The following is a 22,831-nucleotide window of genomic DNA, read 5'->3' on the forward strand; positions in this document are numbered from 1 at the left end:
TCATTTTTTACCCACTGTATTGTTTCTGCATCCATGCAGCCTCTTATTCCTTTCCTGGACACATCGTCTAGGTTCCTCATTCGGTGGCTCCTCAATCGGTATGTCCTGATTCGGTGCGACATCATTCGGTAGGTTACCACTCGGGGGGTCTTCCCACCGGGTGCTCCCTCGGAGGGTTGCTCATCCTGCGAAGGGGCAGTAAGATGGGGAGAATATGAAGGGGGAATAAGAAGGGCCCTCTTTCTAAAGCGCGCTGCATTATGTCTATGCCTGCTCAGAGCAGCCGCAATTTGATGCACATGGGAGGAAGGCACACAATCTGGGTGGCTATATACGTCAGCCCCACCTCCCTTTCATCAACCTCCCTTTCACCCACCTGGAGGAGCACATAGAAGAGCGCCAGTAGAATCACCTTCAGCAGGGGGAGAAGGCGACTTGGCGTGAAGCCCTCCCCGCTGCCAGACGCGCACTTGGGGCGGAAGCGAAATTTCATGCTTTTGACAGGCTAGGGAGGCAGAACACACGTAAGGCGGTATGCACCTATCTAGCGACGCATCTACCTCAGTAGGTAGCTGTTTGTTTGCTCATGTGCCGACGAGTCGGGGGCGACTCCGGGGAAGAAGTTCCTCTCCTCGGCTGCATAAAGTGGGGCTTCCACGGGGGGGCACGCAGGCAACGAGGTAGCAGCGTAGCAGCGGCGTAGATAACCGCGCATCTAACCGCGTACCTAACCGCGTAGGCGAGCGCCCCTGTGTATATCTCCCTCCTGACTGCGCCGGCTCGACCGCTGCTTCACCCGCACCTGCACAGTAGCAGCTGCACGAGCAAGCAATCCTTGTGAGCGCTCGCCGTGGAAAATGCCCTCGGGCTTGCCACCTTTTTTCGCCACCCAAGAAGGAGTACACTAGAGCGACCAAAACGAGCCTTAGGCTGACGCTTCGTGCGAGAGGGATCTTCTCTCAGGGATGCCGAATGATTTCCTTTTTCACCCCTTCGTTTTTTTTTTTTTTTTCTTCCACTTAGCACGCTTTCTAATTAGGTTGCTATTTATTTCCCCTCCGTTCTTCTCTCTCTAGTGGGATGGTTTCCCCGCGTTAGGAAAAAATAAAAAAAAATAATAAAATAATAAAAAAAAAAATAAATAATAAAGTGTGACGACTGCTGCATGCCCAGCTTGTGCTGAGAAGGTCACATTAAAATTTAAAAACGAACAACCCCCGTGCATCCACCTGTACGCAGTGAGGCACTTCTAACGATGACGACCCCAAGAAGGGAAAAGAAAAAAAAAGAAACACAAAAGCCGCTCACCTTCCTGGAGTGCTTCCACCTCATTCCCTCGCAGCAGAGTCACCTCTCGTCGTTCTATTCATCCCACGGTGGAAAATGCACCGTGGTATATATATTGTTAGCGTCCCTCGGAGAGCATACCGAGTGAAAAGCTACTCCAAAAGGGAAGCACTTCTCGCCGAATATAACTTTTACATGCAGCGGGACTATCCCGTTCGTTCCTCCTTATCTCCCAACAAGAACGCTGTGGGAATTGAGCCCTCCCCTTCGCCGTCCCCTTCGCCGTCCCCTTCGCCTTTTTTTTTTTCCAACGGTTTGCCACTTAACAGCGAAATGCAACTCTCCTTTTTTGCTTCTCTCCATTCACCCAAATTGAGAGCAAAGAAATCGAACCCTTTTCCCCCTTCGCCGACTTGCACTGTTTCGATGCAACCAGTTAGGAGCGCCACAGCACGCGTTTTTATTTCCTACCTCTGGCGGTGTTTTCTCCCGAGGAGGGGCTTCTCTCCCCACAACACATGCACGCATGCAGTGATGCAGTCGTGCCGTCATGCATTCGTCGCCTTTTTCGCTGCCACGCCATGGTATAAAATGACGACACCTTTCAACTGCTCAGGGGTTCCTTTTAATTTGACTTGAACGAAGGGATGGAGAGACCTAATCTTTTGTCTCCCCCTTTGAACGGCATATTTTTTTTTTTTTTTTTCCTTTCATTGGGATAACCTCAGTTGGAGACTCCTACCTACAGCGTGCACCTCTCCTTTTTTATACACTTTCCATTTATGCGCTCTCTAAAGTTGTTTTTATGTTCGCTGCTCAGTACTGGCGCACGAGCGTAAGGTAAAAAAGGGAAAAAAAAAAAAAAAAAAACGGGCACACTCTCTATATGTACGTACTGTGATGATACATACGGACGGGTTAACGGACGATCACAAAAATGGTACAAAACTGGGAGGGGGGGGAGGTGAAGCGGTGCGGCAGTCAGGCAGGAAAAGGACCTCCCAGCCGGCAATCGCTTAACTGTCTGGCAGTCAGCCACAAAAGAGACCACCCAGCCGGGCAATCGCTTAACACCGCGGAACTGCGGAACTGCGGACCGGCCGGCGCCACTCCACCGAAATGCAAAAAAAAACTTCGTTCCTCTTAAAAACGCTCTCTATGGAAAAGGAAACCCGCAAGCCACAGGATTCAGCGGTGGAGAAGCGTTAGAGCGGAGACCGCGGCGGGCAACGAGTGCAAGTGGGTCCACGCAGCTGCGTCGTTTGCGCCCATCTATCTGTACAGTTCTTCCTCTTCAAGTTGGCCCATCGGTACCCACCACTGCACCACTTCCTCGCGCGGGAAGCCTGGAAAGGCTTTCGTCCAGTCTAACGTGTTTATGTTTATGTTTATTTTTTTTTTCCTCGACGGGGTTGCGTCTGCACATTTCTCGTGCACTTCTCTGAGCAGGTCAGTCCGTCAACTCCTCGCCTACCTCATCTACGATCTCTTCACCTGCGTCTTGGCCAATCTCGTCTATCAATCTCTCCATTAATTCTTCTAAAATTTTTTCAAAAAAAAATAAAGGCATAAACACATTGGTAATTGTACAAGGGAGTAATAAAGACAAGTGATCCAAACCCATTGGCAGCCCCCCAAAAAAAAAAAAAAAAAAAAAAATTTGAAGTAGAGATGGTGTGATGTGAAGCGTTGTTTTGTCTTCCATTTATCACCTTTTCTTCTTCTTCTTCTTCTTTTTTTTCTTTTTTTTCTTTTTTTTTCCTCTCTTTTTTCTCTCATTTTTCTCTCTTTTTTTTTACCAATGGGACCATGCACCGGGATCTCCCATTATCCACACAGGCACGGACGCACCTGCGGCGTAGACGGCACGCTTTATATAATGGGAGATCCCATAACATTGGGTTTGAATGACTTATCGAAGAATGAATCCCCCAAATTCTCACCTGTATCACCGTCAACATCTTCTCCTATGACACTGGGTCTGGACATTTGTCCGGTAGCCCTCTGGGTAGTGACTATAACTTCGGGTTTTAATGTCTCCGAGGTCATTTTAAAAGGGTTCGTCTCTTTCTTAATCTGAATAGGTTCACCCAAATCTGTAAATGGCTCATCCATTTCCATGCGCGCTTTCTTACGATGCTTCACGATGCCATAGCCCACTCCACCGAGTATTCCCCCCGCAGCCAGTACCGTCGCCGCAATGACAGACAGCATTATTAGCTTTCTCTTCTGCAAAAGCCTTCTAATTCTGTCGTCCACATCCAAATCGTCCTTCTTCAGCTTATCACTCGGGGAGACGGCCTTCACTTCCTCCTGCCCCAACAAGCATACAATGGGTAGAATGGCGAAAAGGGCGAGCAGCTTGGCAATCTTCATTTCGTTTTCAGCGCGGTGGTGCTGCTAGGAAGAACTGTGTTTGTTCACTACGCTTCTGCTATGTGTAGGGGGGTGTTGCTTCCACCGTTGCGATTGTGCTTTCTCCTTGACGGGCAAAGCGGTGTGCTAATCAATCTGCTAAACGATCTGCTACGCGATGTGCTGACTCCAACAAGGGACAGTTTCAACGAAGAAGCGAAATCGGCAGGGGCGAAATGCCGTTCTTCAGGGGCACACTTTGGTATACAAAAACTCCTTTGGAAAAAAATTCCCAAAAGTGGGAGCCAAAGTGAAGGTACGCGTAATTTTTATAGGAAAAAGGGGAGATCGAAAAGAGCGGTTGCAACGAAGGCGAAGCAGCTGCAATGTAGAGGGAACAAACTGGGCAAATGGAAAAACGTGCAAGGGGGGGGAAATGGCAAAAATGAGGGAAGTCGCGTTAATTTGCGTTAATTTGTGTTAATTCGATTTAATTGTTTTTAATTGTTTTTAATTGTTTTTAATTTGTTTTTAATTTGTTTTTAATTTGTTCTTAATTTGTTCTTAGCTTGTTTTTAATTTGTAATTTTATTTTTTTTTTTATTTTTTTTTTTTTCATTTATTTTATTTTTTTATTTTTATATTTTCATTTTTTGACTCACCTTTTGCATTCCTTTCAAAACAACACCTCAAGCCGAAAATGCAAAATACAAAGCAAACCGAACGGCGGGGCGCAGCCAAGGCGCGTCCACGGGGCGGGGCACAACTGCAAGACCACTAAGTGCAGCCCAGATAGGCGCGCAGGGAAGCAAAACCACATGCAGGGTGTGCATACGCGCAAAAGGGGGAAGAGCCGAGGGTAGGCATGTGTATTTGCCTCTTTGGTTGCCTCGTTTGCCTCCTTGTTTACCGCCTTGTTTACCGCCTTGCTTACCCCTTACAGTGGCTGGGGGGAGAGATCCTCAACATGAGACAACATCTCCTCACCAACGGTGAAAAGAAGAGAAGGGGGGCTCCTCCCCCTCCCCAAATAACATTGCCACTCTGGCGAACAACGCATGTGCAACTGGTGTAGAACCACTAAAGCATGTCGTGCGTCTTCCACTGTTTTCATGTGGCATGCAGTTTTTTCGCGCATGCAATTTCGCTCAGTGTGTTTGTGGATGGCTAATTTTGCCTAAAGACAGGTGCATGAGGGGGTCTACGTGCATTTTTTTTTCTTCCCCCTCGTCACCTGGTCAATCTGCTGATGTGCCAATATCGTAGTATGCTCATCCGATAGCTCGTCAGCTAGCTTTTTTTTTTTTTTTTTTTTTTTTTTTCCCCATTTTGCATGCACGGTCAGGTGAATTTCACCCCACCATTCAGTGACTCCCTAAGGGAAGCATTTCTTCACCACTTTTACGCCCACTTGGGGGCTCTACCCACTGCGTGGAAGCGGCCAAACTGCCTCCCCCTGCATGCATTTGCATTTACGCAAAAAAGGCGCCACTCCCCTTTGACCTTCATCAAAGTGGTCACTTTCTTCTCGAACGACCAACCGCAGGGGCAGAGCGACCTCCCCCCCTTCCACATGTCACATGTAACATGCCAAATGCGAACTGCTGCACGGGGAGTGGCCCCACGTCGAACTGCGTTCCCCTCATTGCAAAAAAAAAAAAAAAAAAAAAAAATAGGGAACGGACAGAACAAACCTGAGCCTGAGCGTGCGCATACCCATATAGGCACATATGTGCATCCTCCCGTGGAATAACAAAAGGGCAACGGAGAGGTATGCGAAATAAAAAAATTCCTCATTGAAATGCTCTCCTTGTAGCATAAACGCTCGCAGCGAGGCGCAAAAATGGCCCCTCCCACGATCTCCCACACATGCATGCAGCGCGCAGGGGGGCCCCTTAAAATCTCGCGATGGGAAAAGAGAAAAGAAGGAAAAACAGACCATTACCATAGCTGCGATAGCCACCATCGGCGAATTTTTTTCTTACCTCCTCATGCGTCCACACGCAGCATACCAAGTGCTGGACGTGTCATCAGTCAGTTCCCCCATCCAAGGGGAAAAGCCCCTCCAATGCGCCTGTACACCGCGTACCCCCTTTTCCTCGCATTATACAAACGAGCTAAACAAACACCACATCGCTTTCGTTACGCCTGCTCAGCTGCATGGGCAGACCCCCGAGTTGCCTCTCCCCTCTGTGCATGTCCACCTCCGAAAAGGGGGTCTCCATTACCGCTATTCGCAAAAAAGGCGGACAATCATAAGCAGCCACATACTGCCAAACGCGCTTCGCAAAGGGAAAAGGAAAAAAATTAAAATGCACACAAAAGTGAAGCTTTCCTGCGTTCCCTATGGTATACTCGCGCCAAATTATACACCCGTTGTAAAAACAACCGTTTTAAAACCCCCCTGTGGATATATCCTTCGCGTAATGCATGCCCGAATGGGAGCTGCGTCAGCTGGGTCTCCTTCGAAGGCGAACAAACGTGTCGCGTAAACAACGGAAAAACAACGCCAAATAAAAGGAACACCTTGGTGGAAATTTAAAGTGGAAAGAGGTAGAAGGGGGGACTGCGCCCCATCGGTCACTCCTCATTTTTTTTTTTTTTTTTTTTTTCCCGCAACGTGCAAGTCCACACAATTATTATAACAAAAGGGAAGTCTCCAAAAAGATGACCCCCTGCGCAGGTTCCATTTTGTGCACGTTAATGCTGAGCAGGTTCACCTCTTCGTCCATTTCGCTGCTAACCATCCTGGCGTTGGCACTTTCCTCCGCTTGTCCGGAAGCTCCAAGCGGATTACACGCAACAGGGGCGGAAAAAAAGTCACCCCTGTGATGAGCAACCCTGGGAGGATGGTCACCTTCCCCGTGAGGATCTGCGCGAAAGGATATCCACGCAGGTACACACGTTGAGTCCCCCAGAGATGCACGTTCTCTGCATCTTCTCTGCATCTTCTCTGCATCTTCTCTGCATCCTCTCTGCATCCTCTCTGCATCTTCTGCGCATCTCCTCGATGGGGGGACACCCGAGAGATGCTCTGCCCACACATCCCAAAGCCCCCTTCGCGCATTTTCATTAAAAATAAATGAGACAAAAAAAAAAAATGCACATGCACTTTCGCGAAGGGGAAAGAGAAAAGTTACCCCAGTAGAGGAACTCCCCGGGCATCTTTCACCAGTTACCTTCCGCTCCTCGGAGGTCCGCCCACACCAGACTCCGCATACACGCTCTTGTGATAGCATGTGTACCGCGCTGTGTTCACCCCCGTGCTCAGGAAAGCCATTTAAAGGAGGAAAAAAAAAAAAAAAAAAAACAGTTAAGTAGGAAAGAGGCATGAAAAAAAAAAAAAAAAAAAAAATAGCCCTTCCGCTTCTGCCCTTTTTCTCGAGCACAAGGAGCCCCTCCCACCCAACGCGGCTTTTCCTTCCCGCTTCTGCCCCTTCCCCAATTGAGGAAACACCTCATTTTTTTTTAAATCCGTTTTTCCAAAGGTGAAGCGGAGATATATGGCCAAACAGAGGAGGAAAAATAAAGGATATCATCTCCTTCAAGTGTACCCTTTTTTTTGCGCTTAACCGTTTGCCGCACGCTGGTTGTGTGATGGCGACCGAGATGTTAAGGTGAACGTGGCTACGCAGTGTCAACGGAATGCAATCGTAATGCCTTCGCAGTGCCAATGTGTGCAATCGCAATAGCTGCTTATGCCAACAGAATGAATCGCCCAAGGGCCCACCCCTCCTGTTCGCTCCCCTAATTCGCCGCTGACCCGCGGCTGCCCCGGGGACGCGGAGGCGAAAAGACCAATTCTGCGCCCGTCCGGCCCCCCGCTGAACGGCCCAATAGAAGAAGCGCCCTACCCCCCACGCGAATTGCACACATTGTGCGAGTGTAGAAGTGGAAGTGCTCCACGCAGGGCTCAGCGCCAACCGCTTCCTCTTCCCCCTCGCCGCTTCCCCTTCGCACCGCCAACCGCTGCCTCTTCACCCTCGCCGCTCCACCATGGAGAGCATGAAGAAGTGCCCCTTCACCAGCGTGATCCCCTACGGGATGCTGCACGAGAAGCTGAAGCGGGAGAAGAACAACCAGCTGCCGGAAAACGTGGTGATCGAGGAGTTTAACCAGCTGCTGGCGACGTACGAACGGCCAAGTCCCTACGACGCCAACGGAGTGGTGCAAATAAGCAACCAAAGCGACTTGATCCTTTTCCAAATAGACATAGAATACACAGTGGAGAGCATCTTCAAGAGCATGGTCTTCACCAATGATGGGACCCCCAACGGAAGTGCCCTAACAAGCATTTTCTCCCCCTACAAACCGTTACTGCAAAGCAACGAGAAGAACTACGTCTCCGTGCCGGTGATCCGCATCTACACAGTGACGAACGATGGGTATAGTGTCCTCGTGAATGTGCATAACTTCTTCCCCTATTTCTACGTAGAGATGCCGAGCGGCTTCGACCAGGAGGACTTGCAAAAGCTGGAGGTCATGATGAATGACAGTTTGAATGCCAACAGCCAGTATAAAATATATGACCAAAAAATTCTGCACATTGAAATTGTGCAAACGGAGAGTCTCATGTATTATAAGCGGGATGGGAAAAGGGACTTCCTAAAGATCACCGTCTTGCTACCTAAGATGGTTCCCAGTTTGAAGAAATTCTTCGAAGGAATCGTTAAAGTAAATAACAAAAGCATCGGTGGAATCGTGTACGAAGCGAACTTGCCATTCATCCTTCGCTACCTAATTGATAAGAAGATCACCGGTTCTTCTTGGCTGCTCTGCAAGAAGAAGCTCTTTCACATTCGGCCGAGACATAAAAAGGTATCCAACTGCTCCCTCGAAATTGACATCTCATACGAACACGTAGAACCCATGTTGTTGGAAGGGGAGTACCAGCAGATCCCCAGACTGAGAGTCTTATCCTTTGACATTGAGTGCATCAAGCTGGATGGAAAGGGGTTCCCGGAAGCGAAAAACGACCCCATTATACAAATTTCGTCTATACTTTACTTTCAAGGAGACCCCATTGGAAAGTGCTCCAAATTTATTTTCACTCTAAAGGAGTGTGCCAGCATCCCGGGTTCTAACGTCATCTGGTTTCACGACGAGAAGACGCTACTAGATGCATGGAGCGAGTTTATAACAAGGCTAGACCCGGACTTCCTTACAGGTTACAATATCATCAATTTTGATCTGCCCTACATCCTCAACAGAGGCACTGCCCTCAATTTGAAGAAGCTCAAAATGCTGGGGAGGATAAAAAGCATCAGCAGCGTCGTCAAGGAGTCTAGCTTCTCCTCCAAACAGTTTGGGACCCATGAGACGAAGGAAATTAACATCAACGGGAGGATCCAGTTTGACGTCTACGACCTTATAAAGAGGGACTACAAGTTAAAGTCCTACACCCTCAATTATGTCTCCTTCGAATTTCTAAAGGAGCAGAAGGAAGACGTTCACTACAGCATCATGAATGATTTGCAAAATGAAAGCCCAGAGTCCAGAAAAAGAATCGCCACGTATTGCATAAAGGATGGGATTCTCCCCCTCCGCTTGATAGACAAGCTGCTCTTCATATATAACTACGTAGAAATGGCAAGAGTTACTGGGACCCCCTTCGTGTACCTCCTCACCAGGGGCCAGCAAATCAAAGTCACTTCACAGCTTTACCGCAAATGTAAAGAGTTAAATTACGTCATCCCCAGTACGTACATCAAATCTGGAAGCAATGAAAAGTACGAAGGAGCTACCGTTTTAGAACCCATCAAAGGGTACTACATAGAACCCATTTCGACGCTCGATTTTGCCTCGCTATACCCGTCCATCATGATAGCCCACAACCTCTGCTACTCCACGCTGGTCAAGAACAACGCAGAGATTGAGGGACTCAAACAGGAAGACGTCACCTCCATTCAAGGCAAAAGCAACATCAAATTTGTGAAGCGGTCCGTCAAGAAGGGGATCCTCCCCCTAATTGTGGAGGAGCTAATAGACGCGAGGAAAAAGGTCAAACTGCTCATCAAAAATGAGCAAAACAAAATTACCAAAATGGTGCTTAATGGAAGGCAGCTAGCTCTTAAAATATCGGCCAACTCCGTTTACGGGTACACGGGAGCCGCCTCCGGAGGGCAACTCCCCTGTCTTGAAGTGGCAGTCTCCATCACCACCCTCGGAAGGTGTATGATCGATAAGACGAAAGAAACGGTAGAGAAATACTACAGCAAGAGCAACGGATTCGAACACAACTCCACGGTGGTCTATGGAGACACAGACTCGGTGATGGTCAAATTTGGCACCAACAACATTGCCGAGGCCATGGCATTAGGGAAAGACGCAGCTCAAAGGATAAGCAAAGAATTTCTGCACCCCATAAAGCTCGAATTTGAAAAGGTATACTGCCCCTACCTCCTGCTGAACAAAAAAAGATACGCAGGACTGCTCTACACTACCCCAGAAAGGCACGACAAAATGGACTGCAAAGGGATAGAGACTGTCCGGAGAGACTTTTGCATTTTGATTCAACAGATGATGGAGACCGTTTTGAACAAACTCCTAATAGAGAAGAATTTACAAAGTGCCATCGAGTATACGAAATGCAAAATCAAGGACCTCCTCACCAATAACATTGATATGAGTCTCCTCGTCGTTACCAAGTCGTTGGGCAAAACGGACTATGAAACGAGGCTCCCACATGTGGAGCTTGCGAAGAAGCTAAAGCAAAGGGACAGCGCCACGGCTCCCAATGTGGGCGACCGAGTCAGCTACATCATTGTTAAAGGGGTTAAAGGACAAGCACAGTACGAACGAGCAGAGGACCCACTCTACGTCCTAGACAATAACCTAGCCATCGATTATAATCACTACCTAGATGCAATTAAAAATACGCTCTCTCGCATTTTTGAAGTTATTATGCAAAATTCGGACTCTCTTTTCTGTGGAGAACACACAAGGCATAAAACTATCCTGACGTCTAGCCAAACGGCTCTCTCCAAATTTTTACAGAAGGCCGTCAGGTGCATCGGCTGCAACAGCTCTATTAAGAAGCCCCCTCTCTGCAACCACTGCAAAGCTAACAAGGAGTTCTCCATCTACATGCAGAAAATGAATCACTTCAAAACCAAGCAGAACGAGTTCTTCCAGCTGTGGACCGAGTGCCAGCGCTGCCAGGGGAACCTCCACGCCGAGGTCATCTGCATGAATCGGGACTGCCCCATCTTTTACAGGCGGGCCAAGATTAAGAAGGACATGGCCAACGTGCAGGAGCAGATCAGTGCCCTGCGCGCGGACTGGTGAGGGGCGGCGCGATGGTGCGATGGTGCGATGGTGTGATGGTGTGATGGCTTGACGACGTGATGTCGTGAGTGCCCCTTCGCGAAGCTACCTGCCGCCCCTTTCCACCCGCTTTTAAAGGAAGCTTCTCCACCGCAAAGTCGTAGCGAAGTTGCCCCCTCACCACCGCTAGCTCACACCACCGCTACATCGCCGCTACACCGCCGCTACACCGCCGCACCCGGTGATGCCCCTTCATTTTTAAGCCCCCTTGCGTGCACATGCCCGCGCGCCACGCGGATGGCGCCACGCCCCGCACAGCGGATCGGCGCACACCAGGGAAAACGCCTAATTAAAGTCGAAACTCTAAATTTTGAAAAATGAAAAGTGAGCGGGAAATAGAGAGGCGCTTGTGCGGCACGAGCGCCCCCCCTCCCTCAAGAAGGGTGCAAAGCAGTGATTGCCACTTGCACGGAGAAGGGGAAAAACAAAAAAAAAAAAAAACACTTTTGGGGTCACCGCGCTGTGCGTGCTGCTCAGCGGGGGGGGAAGAGGTCCATTTGGTTACCCTCCATCTGCTTCCCTCCATTTGCTCCCCCTCCATTTCGCCGCCTTATCAACTGCCCTCCTCGGTCAAGTCCGCGACGCTCTCCGAGGCCCCCTGGCTTGCCTGCTCCTCCGCCGCGCCCGTTATTTCGCCTTCCACGTCTTCCGCTTCCGCCTTGCCGGCGCTGCCCCCACCCAGCTGACCGCCACTCTGGTTCACGTCGAACACGTTATCTACCTTGAGGATGTTAGTGCACGCCAGAGGGATCCCCCCAACGCACATTTTTTGAAACAAAAAAAAAATGGACATCTTCGGATTGTGCCTATCGTCCTCCATCACGATTTTCCTATCCCCCTCATCCTTTAGGACTTGGAAGCTAGAGGTAGCTTCGTTCTCATACGACTCCCCTGCTATCTGTGCATACAGATTCGGGTCCTTCTGTTTTAGCAGCTGGATTTCTTTAAACAAATTTGACTGCTTGCAAAAGGCTTTAAATTGCTCACTTTTTATAACAACAAACTCGCACAAGCTTTTCGCGCTTTCGAAGGAATCTTCGGGGATCACCACGCTGTCTAGAATGCTCTTCTTATTGGAAGCATCGTTTTGTACCTCCACGTTTTGTACCTCCACGTTTTGCACCTTCCCCACGTTTTGCACCTTCCCCACGTCTTGCTTCTCCCCCGTTTGCTCTGCTCCACTCGTTGCTGACGCCTCCACTGGGCACCCCTCCCCTGCGCCACCTTTGCTGTCACTACCACTGCACACTTTGACACTCGTTTGGTTTGTCTCCGCTCCATTCTTCTTCACTTCCTCCCCACTCGCCTTCTCCACTGGGCCCTTTTTTTCCTTCCCTTGTATGCCTATGGCACCCCCGTCAACTTTGCTCTTCCTCAAGGCCAGCGTTCCGATCCCGGCCACTAAGAGGTACACGCAGCAGAATAGTCTCCACTTTTTCAGGTGCCCCATTTTTGCGTTCCGCTCAACGCACGATTATTCACCCCTTGGACAGGTGGCAAGTTTCACCGCTCAATGTTTCCACTCGCTGCGGCTGCACGGCTGCGCTTCTACCCACTCGGGTCGCAAAAACAAAAAAAATAAATAAATAAATAACACAACTGTGCCTCTCACTCGCCACTTCAAACGAACGAACTCTACTTCCTGGTCAGCTCGCAAAAGACAAATAGTCCGCCTTAACTCTCCTTTTTTTTATTTAGCTAATGGGGGGGGAACCTCTATGAATTGCTGCGCGTACACGCGAAGGCAAAAAAGTTCGCAGCACGGAAAGGAAAAAACGCAAAAGTGCAAAAACGAAAATGCTGACAAATGCAGACAAACGAGTGCATACGTAAGACGGACACACACACACCTCTCACGTGACAGCTAACCAAGATCTGCTTTCAAAACGGAAAAGAACAAAATATGGGTGGCTCCCAAACGATCGGCCTGCCCTTCCATAATAGGGAGAATACAATTGCATAGCGTGAAAGGGAGTCTTCCAAAAAAAAAAAAAAAAAAAAAAAGTGATGAAAATGTGGGAACAAATTCACCGCACCCAGTTGCATACTCCCCCCAGTGATGGCAAAAGACCATGGAAAAGGAAAAACGTGCAAAATTTGTTGCTAAAAAGAAATTTGTATTTGCTTTTCCCCAGCACAGTTATTATCATCAAATGTGGGCAAAATTCATTTTACATTTTTGTCACTTCTTATTGGGTACACTTGAAAGGTACCACCTTTTTTTCTTTTTTTTTTCTCATCACGTCGTTAGCCATGTCCTCCGCAACATGCTACGCCATATGCAGACTTATTTCTCCGCATTTGGGGGATTTCCCAAATGGAACACTTCCCCTCGCCAGTTGGAGTTCCTGCACACCGCATCCCACTTGGCAGGTGAGCTGTTGTAGACGGCCACGCGCCCCTTAACAGGGCTCTCCTATTTGTCACTGCGTAAAATTGCGGCGCTACAAAAGTTGCACACTTGGCATACGCAACACATTTGGTACATTTCCCGGAGGTACCCTTTCACCATTATTTTAACCTCTCAAACTTTCGCAAACCTCGCCCGAAATGGCTTCCCCCCCCCATTTGCGCATATCATCCTCCAACGCAAAGTCTCAAAAGGGGAACAACTACACACAGCGGTGGGGAAAAAATAGGTTTAAAAATATGCTCAACGTTGATCGGTAAAATGTCTTAGCCGCTGACCCGCCGCCAATCCGCCGCTCCCCCCCCAGTTGAGTTTGTTCAACTCGAATACATGGTGTAGCTTCTCTCCTTCGCAAAAAAAAGTCACAAACGTGGGGCGAAACTGCCTGAACGGGTCATGCACTTTGTGAACGTTGTCGAAAAAATGGGGACTTTTTTGCAAAACTGCCTGAACGGTCATACATTTTGTCGGCATTTTTCTGATCTCCCTGAACGGGTCATACAAACGAGCCAACCGAAGCGGCAACAAAATTTCTCAAATGCGCACACGCAACTCGCTCCCCCACTGGGATACTCCACTGGGATACCCCACCGCGCGGCGAGCGGAACCTTTCAAAATAATTCCCATAAAAAAAGAAAAAAACGTCGAACTTTTTTCTCCCACCGCGGTGAGAGGAAACACAAATGGGTCGCAAAAATGGCAGAAAAGGGGGGAAAAATCAGGGACCGGGAAAATATGCCCTAAATTCGCTGCCTCACAAAAATGTGTTCATGCTGACGTGAAAGAGTCATTCCGCGGGGGAAAGGACCACGGCAGTGCTGCAAACGGGACAGGCGTGACGGCGAGGCTGCATGTGGGAGGGGCCCCTCTCCAGAAGGGAACAACACTGCGCAGTAATGCAGCACAGTGAAGTTGCCCAACACTGTCGCACCACACTGTCGCCAATAATGATCCCCCCACAATGCCGCCCCCCAATGCGGCGCCTCATGTGCAACCACCGCAAACACCTCACCACAAGCGCCAGTGCGCACTGCCGCCCGTGCATGCCCACCAAGGGCCGCCCCCCCTGGAGCGTTGGCAGAAAGCTCATCCGAACGTCCATCTTCAAAGACGATGAGATATACCTGGACCCCCTCCAAATTCACAACGAAGAACCGAACAAAACAAATTACCTCAACAGAGCATCACCGAACGAGTGCGTGTACACTCGCAGCAACGTAGGAATGAATGCCATCCTCATAAATGAAAAATACATGACCCTAAAATGTATTAACCAGTTGTATAAGGAGCTACGAAATGGAGAAATCAATTTTACAAAAAGGTTTACCTTTCTAACGTCCATCAGCAACGAGTCCTTTAGCCACGGGTACAATTTACTCCACCTGTTGAAGATCGTGGAGGTGCATCAAAAAGGGAAAAACAAAAAGCACGCAGATGTCTTGAAAAAGATTCTGTGCAACATTAATGAGTTAAGTTACCTGACCTTTTCATATAGAAAGCCACTCATCGTCTACTGTAACGGCAGCGTTCGAGGCTCCGGGGGGTTCATACCCTTCCTGGCCAACAACAGCGCTGCGTATTTTCACTCCTCATATTCCTACACCAATTTGAGGTACTCCTTTTTGCCGTATGGCGGCATCTCCTACGTGCTAGCCAATTTGAGAGGATCCATTGGATTCTACTTAGCCCTAACAGGGGAGACAATCAAATCTGCGGACCTAATTTGGTGCGGTTTGACGAAGAGGTGGGTAGCAGAAGAGTGTCTAGAACTGATGGAACTCACATCAGAATCGCAACTGGAGGTGTCCGAACAAGATGCCAACCTCCTCTTGGAAGAGCATTTTTTGAGAGTCCCCAAAATGTACTCCTTAAAAAGTTACGAAGAAATAATTCACGACCATTTTAAGTACCCCTCCCTGATGCAAATTATGGCCAAGCTAGATGCATCTAGGAAGAGAACCCATCCCGATGAACGGGTTCGCCTCTGGGCAGAAAAAACATACCAACAGATCTGCTCGCAGCCACCTATAGCGGCACATCTAACATTTGAAATTATGAACCTACTTAGAACCCACAAAATGGAGCTACTCAAAAAAGCCCAAGTGACAAAAAAGCTATACAATCAGATGACACAAAATAGCTACAAGGTAGTCCCAACGACCAGGGAAGAAGTGAGCTTGGCTGAGCTCAAGTTTGCCATCGATTCGGAGCTCCTCGTAAAAGCATTAAACATGGAAACGAATGCCATCGCGAATTTCATTTCCTGTCCAGATGCTCTCAATGGGATCACCTCCTACCTGGTGAAAGACACGGACCACTCCTTCAAATGCTCCTACCTGAATAACTCCCTCCTTGAGACCAAAAAGGACATCATTCATTATTTCCTCTTTTATAAAAATGAGTACGAATTTGCTGTTCGTGAGAGGCCAGACATAAGCTTCTCCAGCCTGAGTGCCCTCGATCGGTGCAACCAACCCTGTGGTGCTTACGATAGGCACTTTTACGCAGAGCAGGTGAGGAGGCCCGTAGAAAGAGAGGAGTATGTGTGTGCCCATCTCCACGTGAGGGCATGCCTCATTCTGCAGTTTAATCCCTCCATAGGGGGACCACCACCACGCTAAGTTATTTTGCGCTTACTTTCCCGCTTGCAGAGCAAACGATGGAGTGATGACTATCTGGAGGATCAACTGGACGAGATTAACAGGCTTGCCCTATGAGCGCGTCGTCTTCTTTTCCTTTTTTTTTTCACCTCCCCACACCTACACACCACTTGCCTCCCCACTCAAAATGTTACAAAATCCATAGAGACGATTTGTACGTTTTAATTAAAAGATGCCAGTTGGCGAAGCAGTCACAGGGAAGCGACCCTCGTTGTGAAGCGGCTTGGCCACTCGGTACACACGATGGAGCCAAAAGAATTGCCATCACCTGGGTGTGCGGCGAAACGGAATGAAACAAACACGGCGGGCCTGCACTTGGAGCGCACCCCTTTTGATGCGCCCGGGGATTCCCTTCAAGCGGCGTAGTAACGACGCACTTGGAAAGGCCACCCCTTTGCAAGGCTTAAAAAATAACGGGGGGAGGGGCGACGAAAACATTGGGGTGATGAACACATTGGGGTGCCCCCTCTCCCCATCGTCCTTCCCCCCCGTCAAACGAATAGAAGCGTCAAACAAAGAGCAGAGACAAACAAACAGCGATACCAAACAAGTGACAGACTGACAGACTAACAAAACGCGCACGCAAAAAATGAGAAAGGAGTTCTTTCCTTTTGAGAGACACTCAGGTGAGGGCCTCCCACACGTAAGTGCGTTTATGTACCAGCATACCACGTCACACCTGAGGAACCGCGTTAGGAGACCCCAACTGAATAGACGGGCTAGCCACATGTAACTTCACTGGGCGGATTACAATTACAAAGAGAAATATGTTCGTGAAGCTTTCCTGTGTGGGGGGGATATTTGGACTTGTCCCCCTACGTCAGGAGATCAACCCCCTACATTAGGAGACCACCCCTCTGCATTAGGAGACCACCCCTCTACATTAGGAGACCACCCCCCTGCATTAGGAGACCACCCCTCTACATTAGGATACCCTACATTAGGATACCCTCCACCCATTTCCACGTCACCCATTTCGCTTCTCCCATTTGAGCCCCCTTCCGGGAGGGTCGAGCCTGGGACCCCCTCCACAGGAGCGCTCACCTCTCCACCGAGGTAGGCACATTCGCCACCAACCAACTTCCCCCCCATGGCAAAGTTCCTCATCGTCCGTAACTTCAGCTCCTCCAAAAGTCTCTCATTTTCACTCATGCTTTTGTAAATCTCTAGCATTTCTTTGCTATACGTTTTTATATTCTGCACGTACCTTTCGTACCTGTCTGCGGGTGTGTCTCGCTCTTCTGGGGGTGGCTGTTCCTGCGAGGTGGGCACACTCTGCAAGGTGTGCCTCCCCCGCCGCGTCTCCCCCTGCCACTTCTCCCCCCCCGAGGACGCATCAGAAAGGGCGCCGTCTGCACTCACGCCCGGGTTCCCCTCCGCGCACCCAGCAGCTTCAACCGCATCCTCATCCGCAACCGCATCCTCATCCGCAACCGCATCCTCATCCGCAACCGCTTCCTCATCCGCAACCGCTTCCTCATCCGCAACCGCTTCCTCATCCGCAACCGCTTCCTCATCCGCAACCGCTTCCTCATCCGCAACCGCTTCCTCATCCGCAACCGCTTCCTCAACCGCATCCCCATCCGCAACCACTTCCTCAACCTCTATCGTGGAACTCAAAGTGTAGCTCTTCGTGCCGCCCACCCTGTGACCCTGCACACCCCCCGCCGCGTTGCCCAGCGAGCTGCCCAACTTGCCCGCACCACTGCCGTTTCCAAAATAATGCGTATTGAACCTGCCATAATCCGGGCGCTCTGGGTCTCCCTCCTCCGCCTCCTCTCCGTTCGTTTCTTTGCGGCCAAATCTGATGTGGCCACTTCCCACGGATGGATCTGCACCCCGTTCGATTGACTCAACGGGGAAGTCCGTAGCCCACTCAGCAGTGTTGACGTGCTCGTATGGGGTCTCCTCTCTCGTCATTTCGCGGTTCATTTCGCGGTTCACTGCACGGTTCACTGCACGGTTCACTTCGCGGTCCACATCACGCAGGTGGCACCCGAGCAGTCCGTGCCTTCCCCACGCGGGGTCCACCTGCAGTTTGACGCTCCTCACATCTCCCCTCCTCCTATTGTACAGATAAAAGGACAGCTCCAGCGGAGACCTCCTCCTTTCTCTATGGTAGCTAAACAGGCTGGCCTCCACAAAGGTGCGAAGCTCATCACAATTTCGAAGGATATTCTCCTCATGCCCGATGATTAGGTCCTCCTTTTCTGTGACTTTACTTCTAACGTCTACGTACACATCCTCAACGTTTGCAATTTCAACTCCTTCTTTCATGGCATTTGCCGTTTCGTAGCTTATGTTCATTCCTAGTAACCCCTTTCCTCTCCACCTCCTCGGCCTCACATGCACCTCTTTCAGTTTATCATATCGAGAGCTGTACACTAGCAGACGCACCTCTTTGCCTTCTCCCTCTCTCACCTTCTGCATAAACGACTCATAGGTCTTCCTGGAGGAGTCCAGCAGCTTCACGTCTTCTATCTGCACAATGTAGTCGAAGAAGATCTCCACGTCGCACTCGGACGCGGGCCCCTCGGGGCAAATCCGCACGATGCGGTACCCTGCGGGGGGAAGGAAGCGGTGTGAAAGCGAAGCGGATAAGCGGCGTGGAAGCGGCGCGCCTTGGAAGTGACGCAGCATGGAAGGGCCTCCCTCCTGAAGCGACGTGGCGAGGAGGTACTAGACGAACGGACGACTCCTCCCGAAGCGCATCTCCACCATCTCCGACTTACCTCCGCTGCCTTCTTTCGCGTGGGCTGCCCCCATGGCACCTCAAACGGGCGCTCCTCAACATACATGCCAGCACGAGCACACCCCACACGCCGGGAAACGCAATTGGCCGAAAGGTTCAACCGCGTAAGTTAAGCAACGTCGCGAGTTGGCGGCTGCCGCGAAGTTACGCACACATGTGCACTTCGCCGTTCGCGGGACTGAGCGGGTCTGCTGACTGGAAAGTGTTTCTTTCCGTGACTTTGCTTTGCTTTGCTTTGTTTTACTTTGCTTCTCTGCCCTTTCCCTTTTTTTTTTTTTTTTTTTTTTTCCGCTCCCTGTCTGAAAGGGGGCCCACTGACCGGTTGCAAAGTAGCCGCGAACGAAAGGAAGAAAAAACGAACAAAAAAATGAACAAAAAAAAAAAAGAAAACAGCGAAGGGGCAAAGTAACTGCGCAGGGAAAAACACAAACGAGGGAAGAAAAAACGAAGAGGGTAAAAAGGGGAAACGTGCGGACAGCGCTACAGGCACAAGGAACGCGAACAGATCGAGAAAAAAAAAAAAGAAAAAAAAAAGAAAAAAAAAAATAAAGAAAATAAAATAAAAAAAAGGAAAAAAAAGACCCAAACGTTGCCACCTATTTGCGGCGAACAATGATCAATTGGTGGCAGCCGACTTGCTCTTCTTCCTGGCGTCGCAAATAATTCCCCGCCCCTCCCGAAGAACGAAACAGAGTGGTGTGGAACATGCAACGTTTCGCTTCGAACCAAAAAAAAGGGAAATAAAAGGCGCACACAAGTTTTATGTTTTCTCTTTTGGGGCGATTATTTGGAAGTTTTTTCAGCAGCGCTTTTCGCGTTTTTTCCGCGTTTTTTCCGCTTCTTTTGCGATTTTTTTTAATCTGCGCTCACGTCGCCCCCCGCTCAAATGGGACACCCCACATATGGTGGGCACATACTCACACGCGTTGTTCCCCGAGGAAAACCACCACAACAGGGGCGGTGGAGGAGGGCAAATAAAATACCACCCTGATGGAAAAATCTCCAGCCGCAAACCAACCGGGGAGGGAAAAAACGACGCGGAGAGTTCACCCTGGCAACGGCTTTGTTACGCCCTCTTTGTGTGCATCCCCCCGTGGAGTGCCCCTTAACCTCTCAGAAGATATATAAGCCACTTCGCCTCTCACCACATGAGAAGCACCTCTCCTCCTATGGGTCCAAAAACGATTTTATAATTTCCTCCGTCTCTTCGGGACTTTTAACAGAGAACCCGCGCACCCTCTGGTCGTGAAAAATCTCGTAGTCGTTTCCTCCCTGCAGGGAAAAAAGGGCGACGGGTTGGTTCCGTAACGATCGCGCGCGGAGAGAAATGGGACTCCTCCAAGCAGAAGCCACAGGCTAATATAACACACACACGCATGCCAATGTGAAGAAGCAAACACGTAGTTACACCCTGAGCAGTTGCTCATTTTTTTTTTTTTTTTTTTTTTTTTTTCCCACCACCCCTACCTCCTCCGTCTTGTCGCCGAAAAACAAAACTTCGCTGAACAACCCGTCAATGTGCCGCAGGCAAAATGTCTTGTCCCATCCCTGTGGGTAAAGGGGGAGGGGGACGAGAGGAAAAATAGGAAAGCCGTAACTGTTAATGTCTTCCTATGAGAGAACTCCCATTGGGGAGCAGCCACTCGGGTGGGCTATTCCCCAGGGGGTGGCCGCTCCAAAGATCTCTCTCCACTTTTCACCCCAATTCCCTACCGATGGGAAGCAGTCTATGGAGATCTGCCCTCCGATGGAGAAGGTCAAGCCGAACTGCGAAAAGCTGAACGGAGAGAGGTGAAGGAACGTGGCGTGGAGTTACTACGTGGATGGAAGAGGAGCGTTCTAGGCAGGGGGGAGCAGCGTGCGTAGTTACTCAGTAGAGGTAACCGCTTAACCGGGGTAACCGCTTAACCGGGGTAACCGCTTAACTAGGGGAACCGCCTAACTAGGGTACCCCCCCGAAGGCATACCTCCTCATCAGGTCCAGCTGAAAAACACGCAGGGTCGAATGCTCCGCGTTGTAGCTGCAAAAGTGCGCTCGCTCCTCCCGTGTGCAGTTCCTTCCAATGGGGCTGATGTTTATCATTCCGTTGCGCAGCTCGATGAAGGTCCCTCTGTTGAGACGAAATGGGGAGAAAGGGGAAAAAAGGGGAGAGCATTTGCCGTGTGTACAGTCTTCATCCCTTGGTGGTAGGTGCCCCACCACGAGGGGTGGCCTCCTCCCCCTACCGCTTCATTGGCACCCGCAGATTCGCAATATACACCAGGCAGTAATCCACCAGCTGCTGCAGCTTCTCCTCGCCCAGAAATTTAGTTATGCTCTGCGGGGGGGCGGCGGAGGAGAAGAAGAAGAAGAAGAAGAACAACAAAGAATGAGGAGGAGGGCAAAGAAGGAGGAAGTGCTCACAGAATGGCCGCATCCACATGGCGAATCGCCAAACGGATCAGTGGCTACTCGTGTGCAGGAGAGAGGCGACCCCCTTTTTAAAACAACGCCGCGTAGCCATCCATGTGCGCCCCATACCTCAGAGTAAAACTGCTCGTTGCCCCTATGCGCTACCACGCCATTCTCCGAGAAGACGTAGTCGAAAATCTGAGGGTCTTCAAAAACAGGGGGGGGAGAGAACAAACAGTCGTGTGGATTTCCATGAAGGTATATGTAAAGTGTGTGTTTGAACTGGCGAGGCGTTCCCATCGCTTCACTTTCCTACGTTTTATCTGCTCGATGATCTTCTGGTAGTCCGAGCCTCCTACCACCCCCAGGGAGGTGTTCCCCTTGGACTTGAGCTTGCGTAGCACGTCCACCATCCGTTCTTCGATCGGCTGCACGGGGGGGGGCATGTGTAGGCAGTTGTGCGGCAGTTGTGCGGCAGTTGTGCGGCAGGTGTACAGCAGATATGCCGCGCTAGCGTAAGCCCGTGAGAGTGAATCCACCCGAACGACTGCGAGAAGCAAAGCAGCCCCCCGTCCGTACCGCCCTCGCGTGGGTCAGGGTCCCATCCACGTCAAACAGGAAAAAACGCTTCTTCGGGGAACTCATCTTTCGTTTTATTTTCCGCTTGGGGGGATAAGCGGGGGAACTCACACAGGAGGGAGACGGAAACGGAGAAGAGGACCACGGCGCGAAAAGAACGCCTGAACAGACTTGCGCTGACTTTTGACTCAACCAGTTAACGCGCTTTCCTAAGATAACGCAGTGAGCACACCCCTGTGCTTAACTAGCGAAAGGCTGTCCCAGGAAAAAAAAAAAAAAAAAAAAAAGAAGCCAATCTGTTTTCCCCAGAAAAGGGGGCACATAACCGAGTTGTACGTACCGCGCGAAAAAAAAAAAAAAAAAAAAAAACTTCCCTGCACTTCGCGCCTCTTCACTTCAGCTTCTCAAAAATCGCGCAGACGAGAGGGGTGTCCTTTTCCAAAGAGCGCCTCTTAAACGCGCCCATCTTTCCCAACCCCGTAACTGGGGGATGACTGTTCCGATGCTGGAAGCTCGGGGGGGAAGAACCTTCCACAACCCTACACATGTGCACACGTATGTACACCTGGCGGGTGTTGCGCTTTTTAGACGACGCACATAGGGGGGATAATCCTTCGTTCATATCCCCTGTCAGTTTGGCCCCCCTGAGCGAGCCCTGCATGGAGTCGTGGCATCGTAGCGTTGTAGCGTCGCGGCGTTGAGTGGCCCCCTTCCCAACTTGTTGCCACTCGATACGGTGTGCCACTGCCCCAGGCGGGGTTCCTTTAATCCGCCGCTAACTGATGAACACCCTTCGCGGAAATTTGCAAAAAAAAAAAAGAAAATTCCCCTTGCACGTGTAAATGGAACAAACGGAAGGAAAGGGTTCCACTGTGAAGGCTCCACTGCTAAGGCTCCACTTGAAAGCCCCACTTTGCACACATATGCTTAACGTGGGGGCTGCCAACATACATGCCATCGCGTCAGCCTGGAGTGTGCACCTAGCAGGTGGGACAGCACTCTTGGGGGGCCCCTAACTCCTGCCATGCGCAGTTCGGGGGAATCTCAAGGCCGCACTCCGGTTTGCCTCC

At 50.1% G+C, this 22,831-nt stretch overlaps 7 protein-coding genes across 7 annotated transcripts in view, besides 16 other annotated features; 2 read left to right on the forward strand and 5 right to left on the reverse strand.

The window, feature by feature from the left end:
• The window catches only part of PVX_001710 (Phist protein (Pf-fam-b)), a gene marked incomplete at both ends in the record, with an annotated part of 1,025 nt that extends 532 nt beyond the window's left edge, over positions 1-493 (reverse strand). Inside the window, 2 exons of the mRNA XM_001612651.1 lie at positions 1-239; positions 347-493. The exon at positions 1-239 is cut by the window's left edge and continues 532 nt beyond it. Coding sequence (XP_001612701.1) covers positions 1-239; positions 347-493 — 386 coding nt within the window. The remainder of the gene's footprint in view (positions 240-346) is intronic.
• A 617-nt stretch (positions 494-1,110) lies between these two features.
• Positions 1,111-1,159: a microsatellite.
• A 980-nt stretch (positions 1,160-2,139) lies between these two features.
• Positions 2,140-2,167: a microsatellite.
• Positions 2,168-2,933: 766 nt separating this feature from the next.
• Positions 2,934-2,956: a microsatellite.
• Positions 2,957-3,159: 203 nt separating this feature from the next.
• PVX_001715 (early transcribed membrane protein (ETRAMP)) lies at positions 3,160-3,663 on the reverse strand (the record flags this gene model as incomplete). The annotated part of the gene is made up of 1 exon (XM_001612652.1): positions 3,160-3,663. The coding sequence occupies one exon, from the start codon at positions 3,661-3,663 to the stop codon at positions 3,160-3,162; it is 504 nt and encodes a 167-aa protein (XP_001612702.1).
• A 449-nt stretch (positions 3,664-4,112) lies between these two features.
• Positions 4,113-4,212: a microsatellite.
• Positions 4,213-4,225: 13 nt separating this feature from the next.
• Positions 4,226-4,306: a microsatellite.
• Positions 4,307-4,947: 641 nt separating this feature from the next.
• Positions 4,948-4,974: a microsatellite.
• A 327-nt stretch (positions 4,975-5,301) lies between these two features.
• Positions 5,302-5,325: a microsatellite.
• A 917-nt stretch (positions 5,326-6,242) lies between these two features.
• Positions 6,243-6,264: a microsatellite.
• A 1,374-nt stretch (positions 6,265-7,638) lies between these two features.
• On the forward strand, positions 7,639-10,929 carry PVX_001720 (DNA polymerase delta catalytic subunit, putative; the record flags this gene model as incomplete). Its single annotated transcript, XM_001612653.1, has 1 exon — positions 7,639-10,929. The coding sequence occupies one exon, from the start codon at positions 7,639-7,641 to the stop codon at positions 10,927-10,929; it is 3,291 nt and encodes a 1,096-aa protein (XP_001612703.1).
• A 592-nt stretch (positions 10,930-11,521) lies between these two features.
• On the reverse strand, positions 11,522-12,949 carry PVX_001725 (hypothetical protein, conserved; the record flags this gene model as incomplete). Its single annotated transcript, XM_001612654.1, has 1 exon — positions 11,522-12,949. The coding sequence occupies exon 1, from the start codon at positions 12,416-12,418 to the stop codon at positions 11,522-11,524; it is 897 nt and encodes a 298-aa protein (XP_001612704.1). The 5' UTR covers positions 12,419-12,949.
• Positions 12,950-12,959: 10 nt separating this feature from the next.
• Positions 12,960-12,982: a microsatellite.
• A 1,439-nt stretch (positions 12,983-14,421) lies between these two features.
• On the forward strand, positions 14,422-16,095 carry PVX_001730 (hypothetical protein, conserved; the record flags this gene model as incomplete). Its single annotated transcript, XM_001612655.1, has 2 exons — positions 14,422-15,891; positions 16,030-16,095. 2 exons carry the CDS (start codon positions 14,422-14,424, stop codon positions 16,093-16,095), a joined length of 1,536 nt encoding a protein of 511 aa, XP_001612705.1.
• Positions 16,096-16,866: 771 nt separating this feature from the next.
• On the reverse strand, positions 16,867-18,804 carry PVX_001735 (hypothetical protein, conserved; the record flags this gene model as incomplete). The annotated part of the gene is made up of 2 exons (XM_001612656.1): positions 16,867-18,599; positions 18,771-18,804. The coding sequence occupies 2 exons, from the start codon at positions 18,802-18,804 to the stop codon at positions 16,867-16,869; spliced, it is 1,767 nt and encodes a 588-aa protein (XP_001612706.1).
• Positions 18,805-19,018: 214 nt separating this feature from the next.
• Positions 19,019-19,051: a microsatellite.
• Positions 19,052-19,065: 14 nt separating this feature from the next.
• Positions 19,066-19,088: a microsatellite.
• A 223-nt stretch (positions 19,089-19,311) lies between these two features.
• Positions 19,312-19,379: a microsatellite.
• Positions 19,380-19,957: 578 nt separating this feature from the next.
• PVX_001740 (phosphomannomutase, putative) lies at positions 19,958-21,827 on the reverse strand (the record flags this gene model as incomplete). The annotated part of the gene is made up of 8 exons (XM_001612657.1): positions 19,958-20,062; positions 20,258-20,338; positions 20,504-20,567; positions 20,758-20,901; positions 21,017-21,108; positions 21,312-21,388; positions 21,499-21,610; positions 21,762-21,827. 8 exons carry the CDS (start codon positions 21,825-21,827, stop codon positions 19,958-19,960), a joined length of 741 nt encoding a protein of 246 aa, XP_001612707.1.
• Positions 20,227-20,253: a microsatellite.
• Positions 21,136-21,160: a microsatellite.
• A 209-nt stretch (positions 21,828-22,036) lies between the features above and the next one.
• Positions 22,037-22,061: a microsatellite.
• A 56-nt stretch (positions 22,062-22,117) lies between these two features.
• Positions 22,118-22,140: a microsatellite.
• Positions 22,141-22,831: the final 691 nt, after the last annotated feature.

This window comes from Plasmodium vivax, chromosome 6 (genome assembly GCF_000002415.2).
Source record: "Plasmodium vivax chromosome 6, whole genome shotgun sequence".
NCBI lineage: Eukaryota > Apicomplexa > Aconoidasida > Haemosporida > Plasmodiidae > Plasmodium > Plasmodium vivax.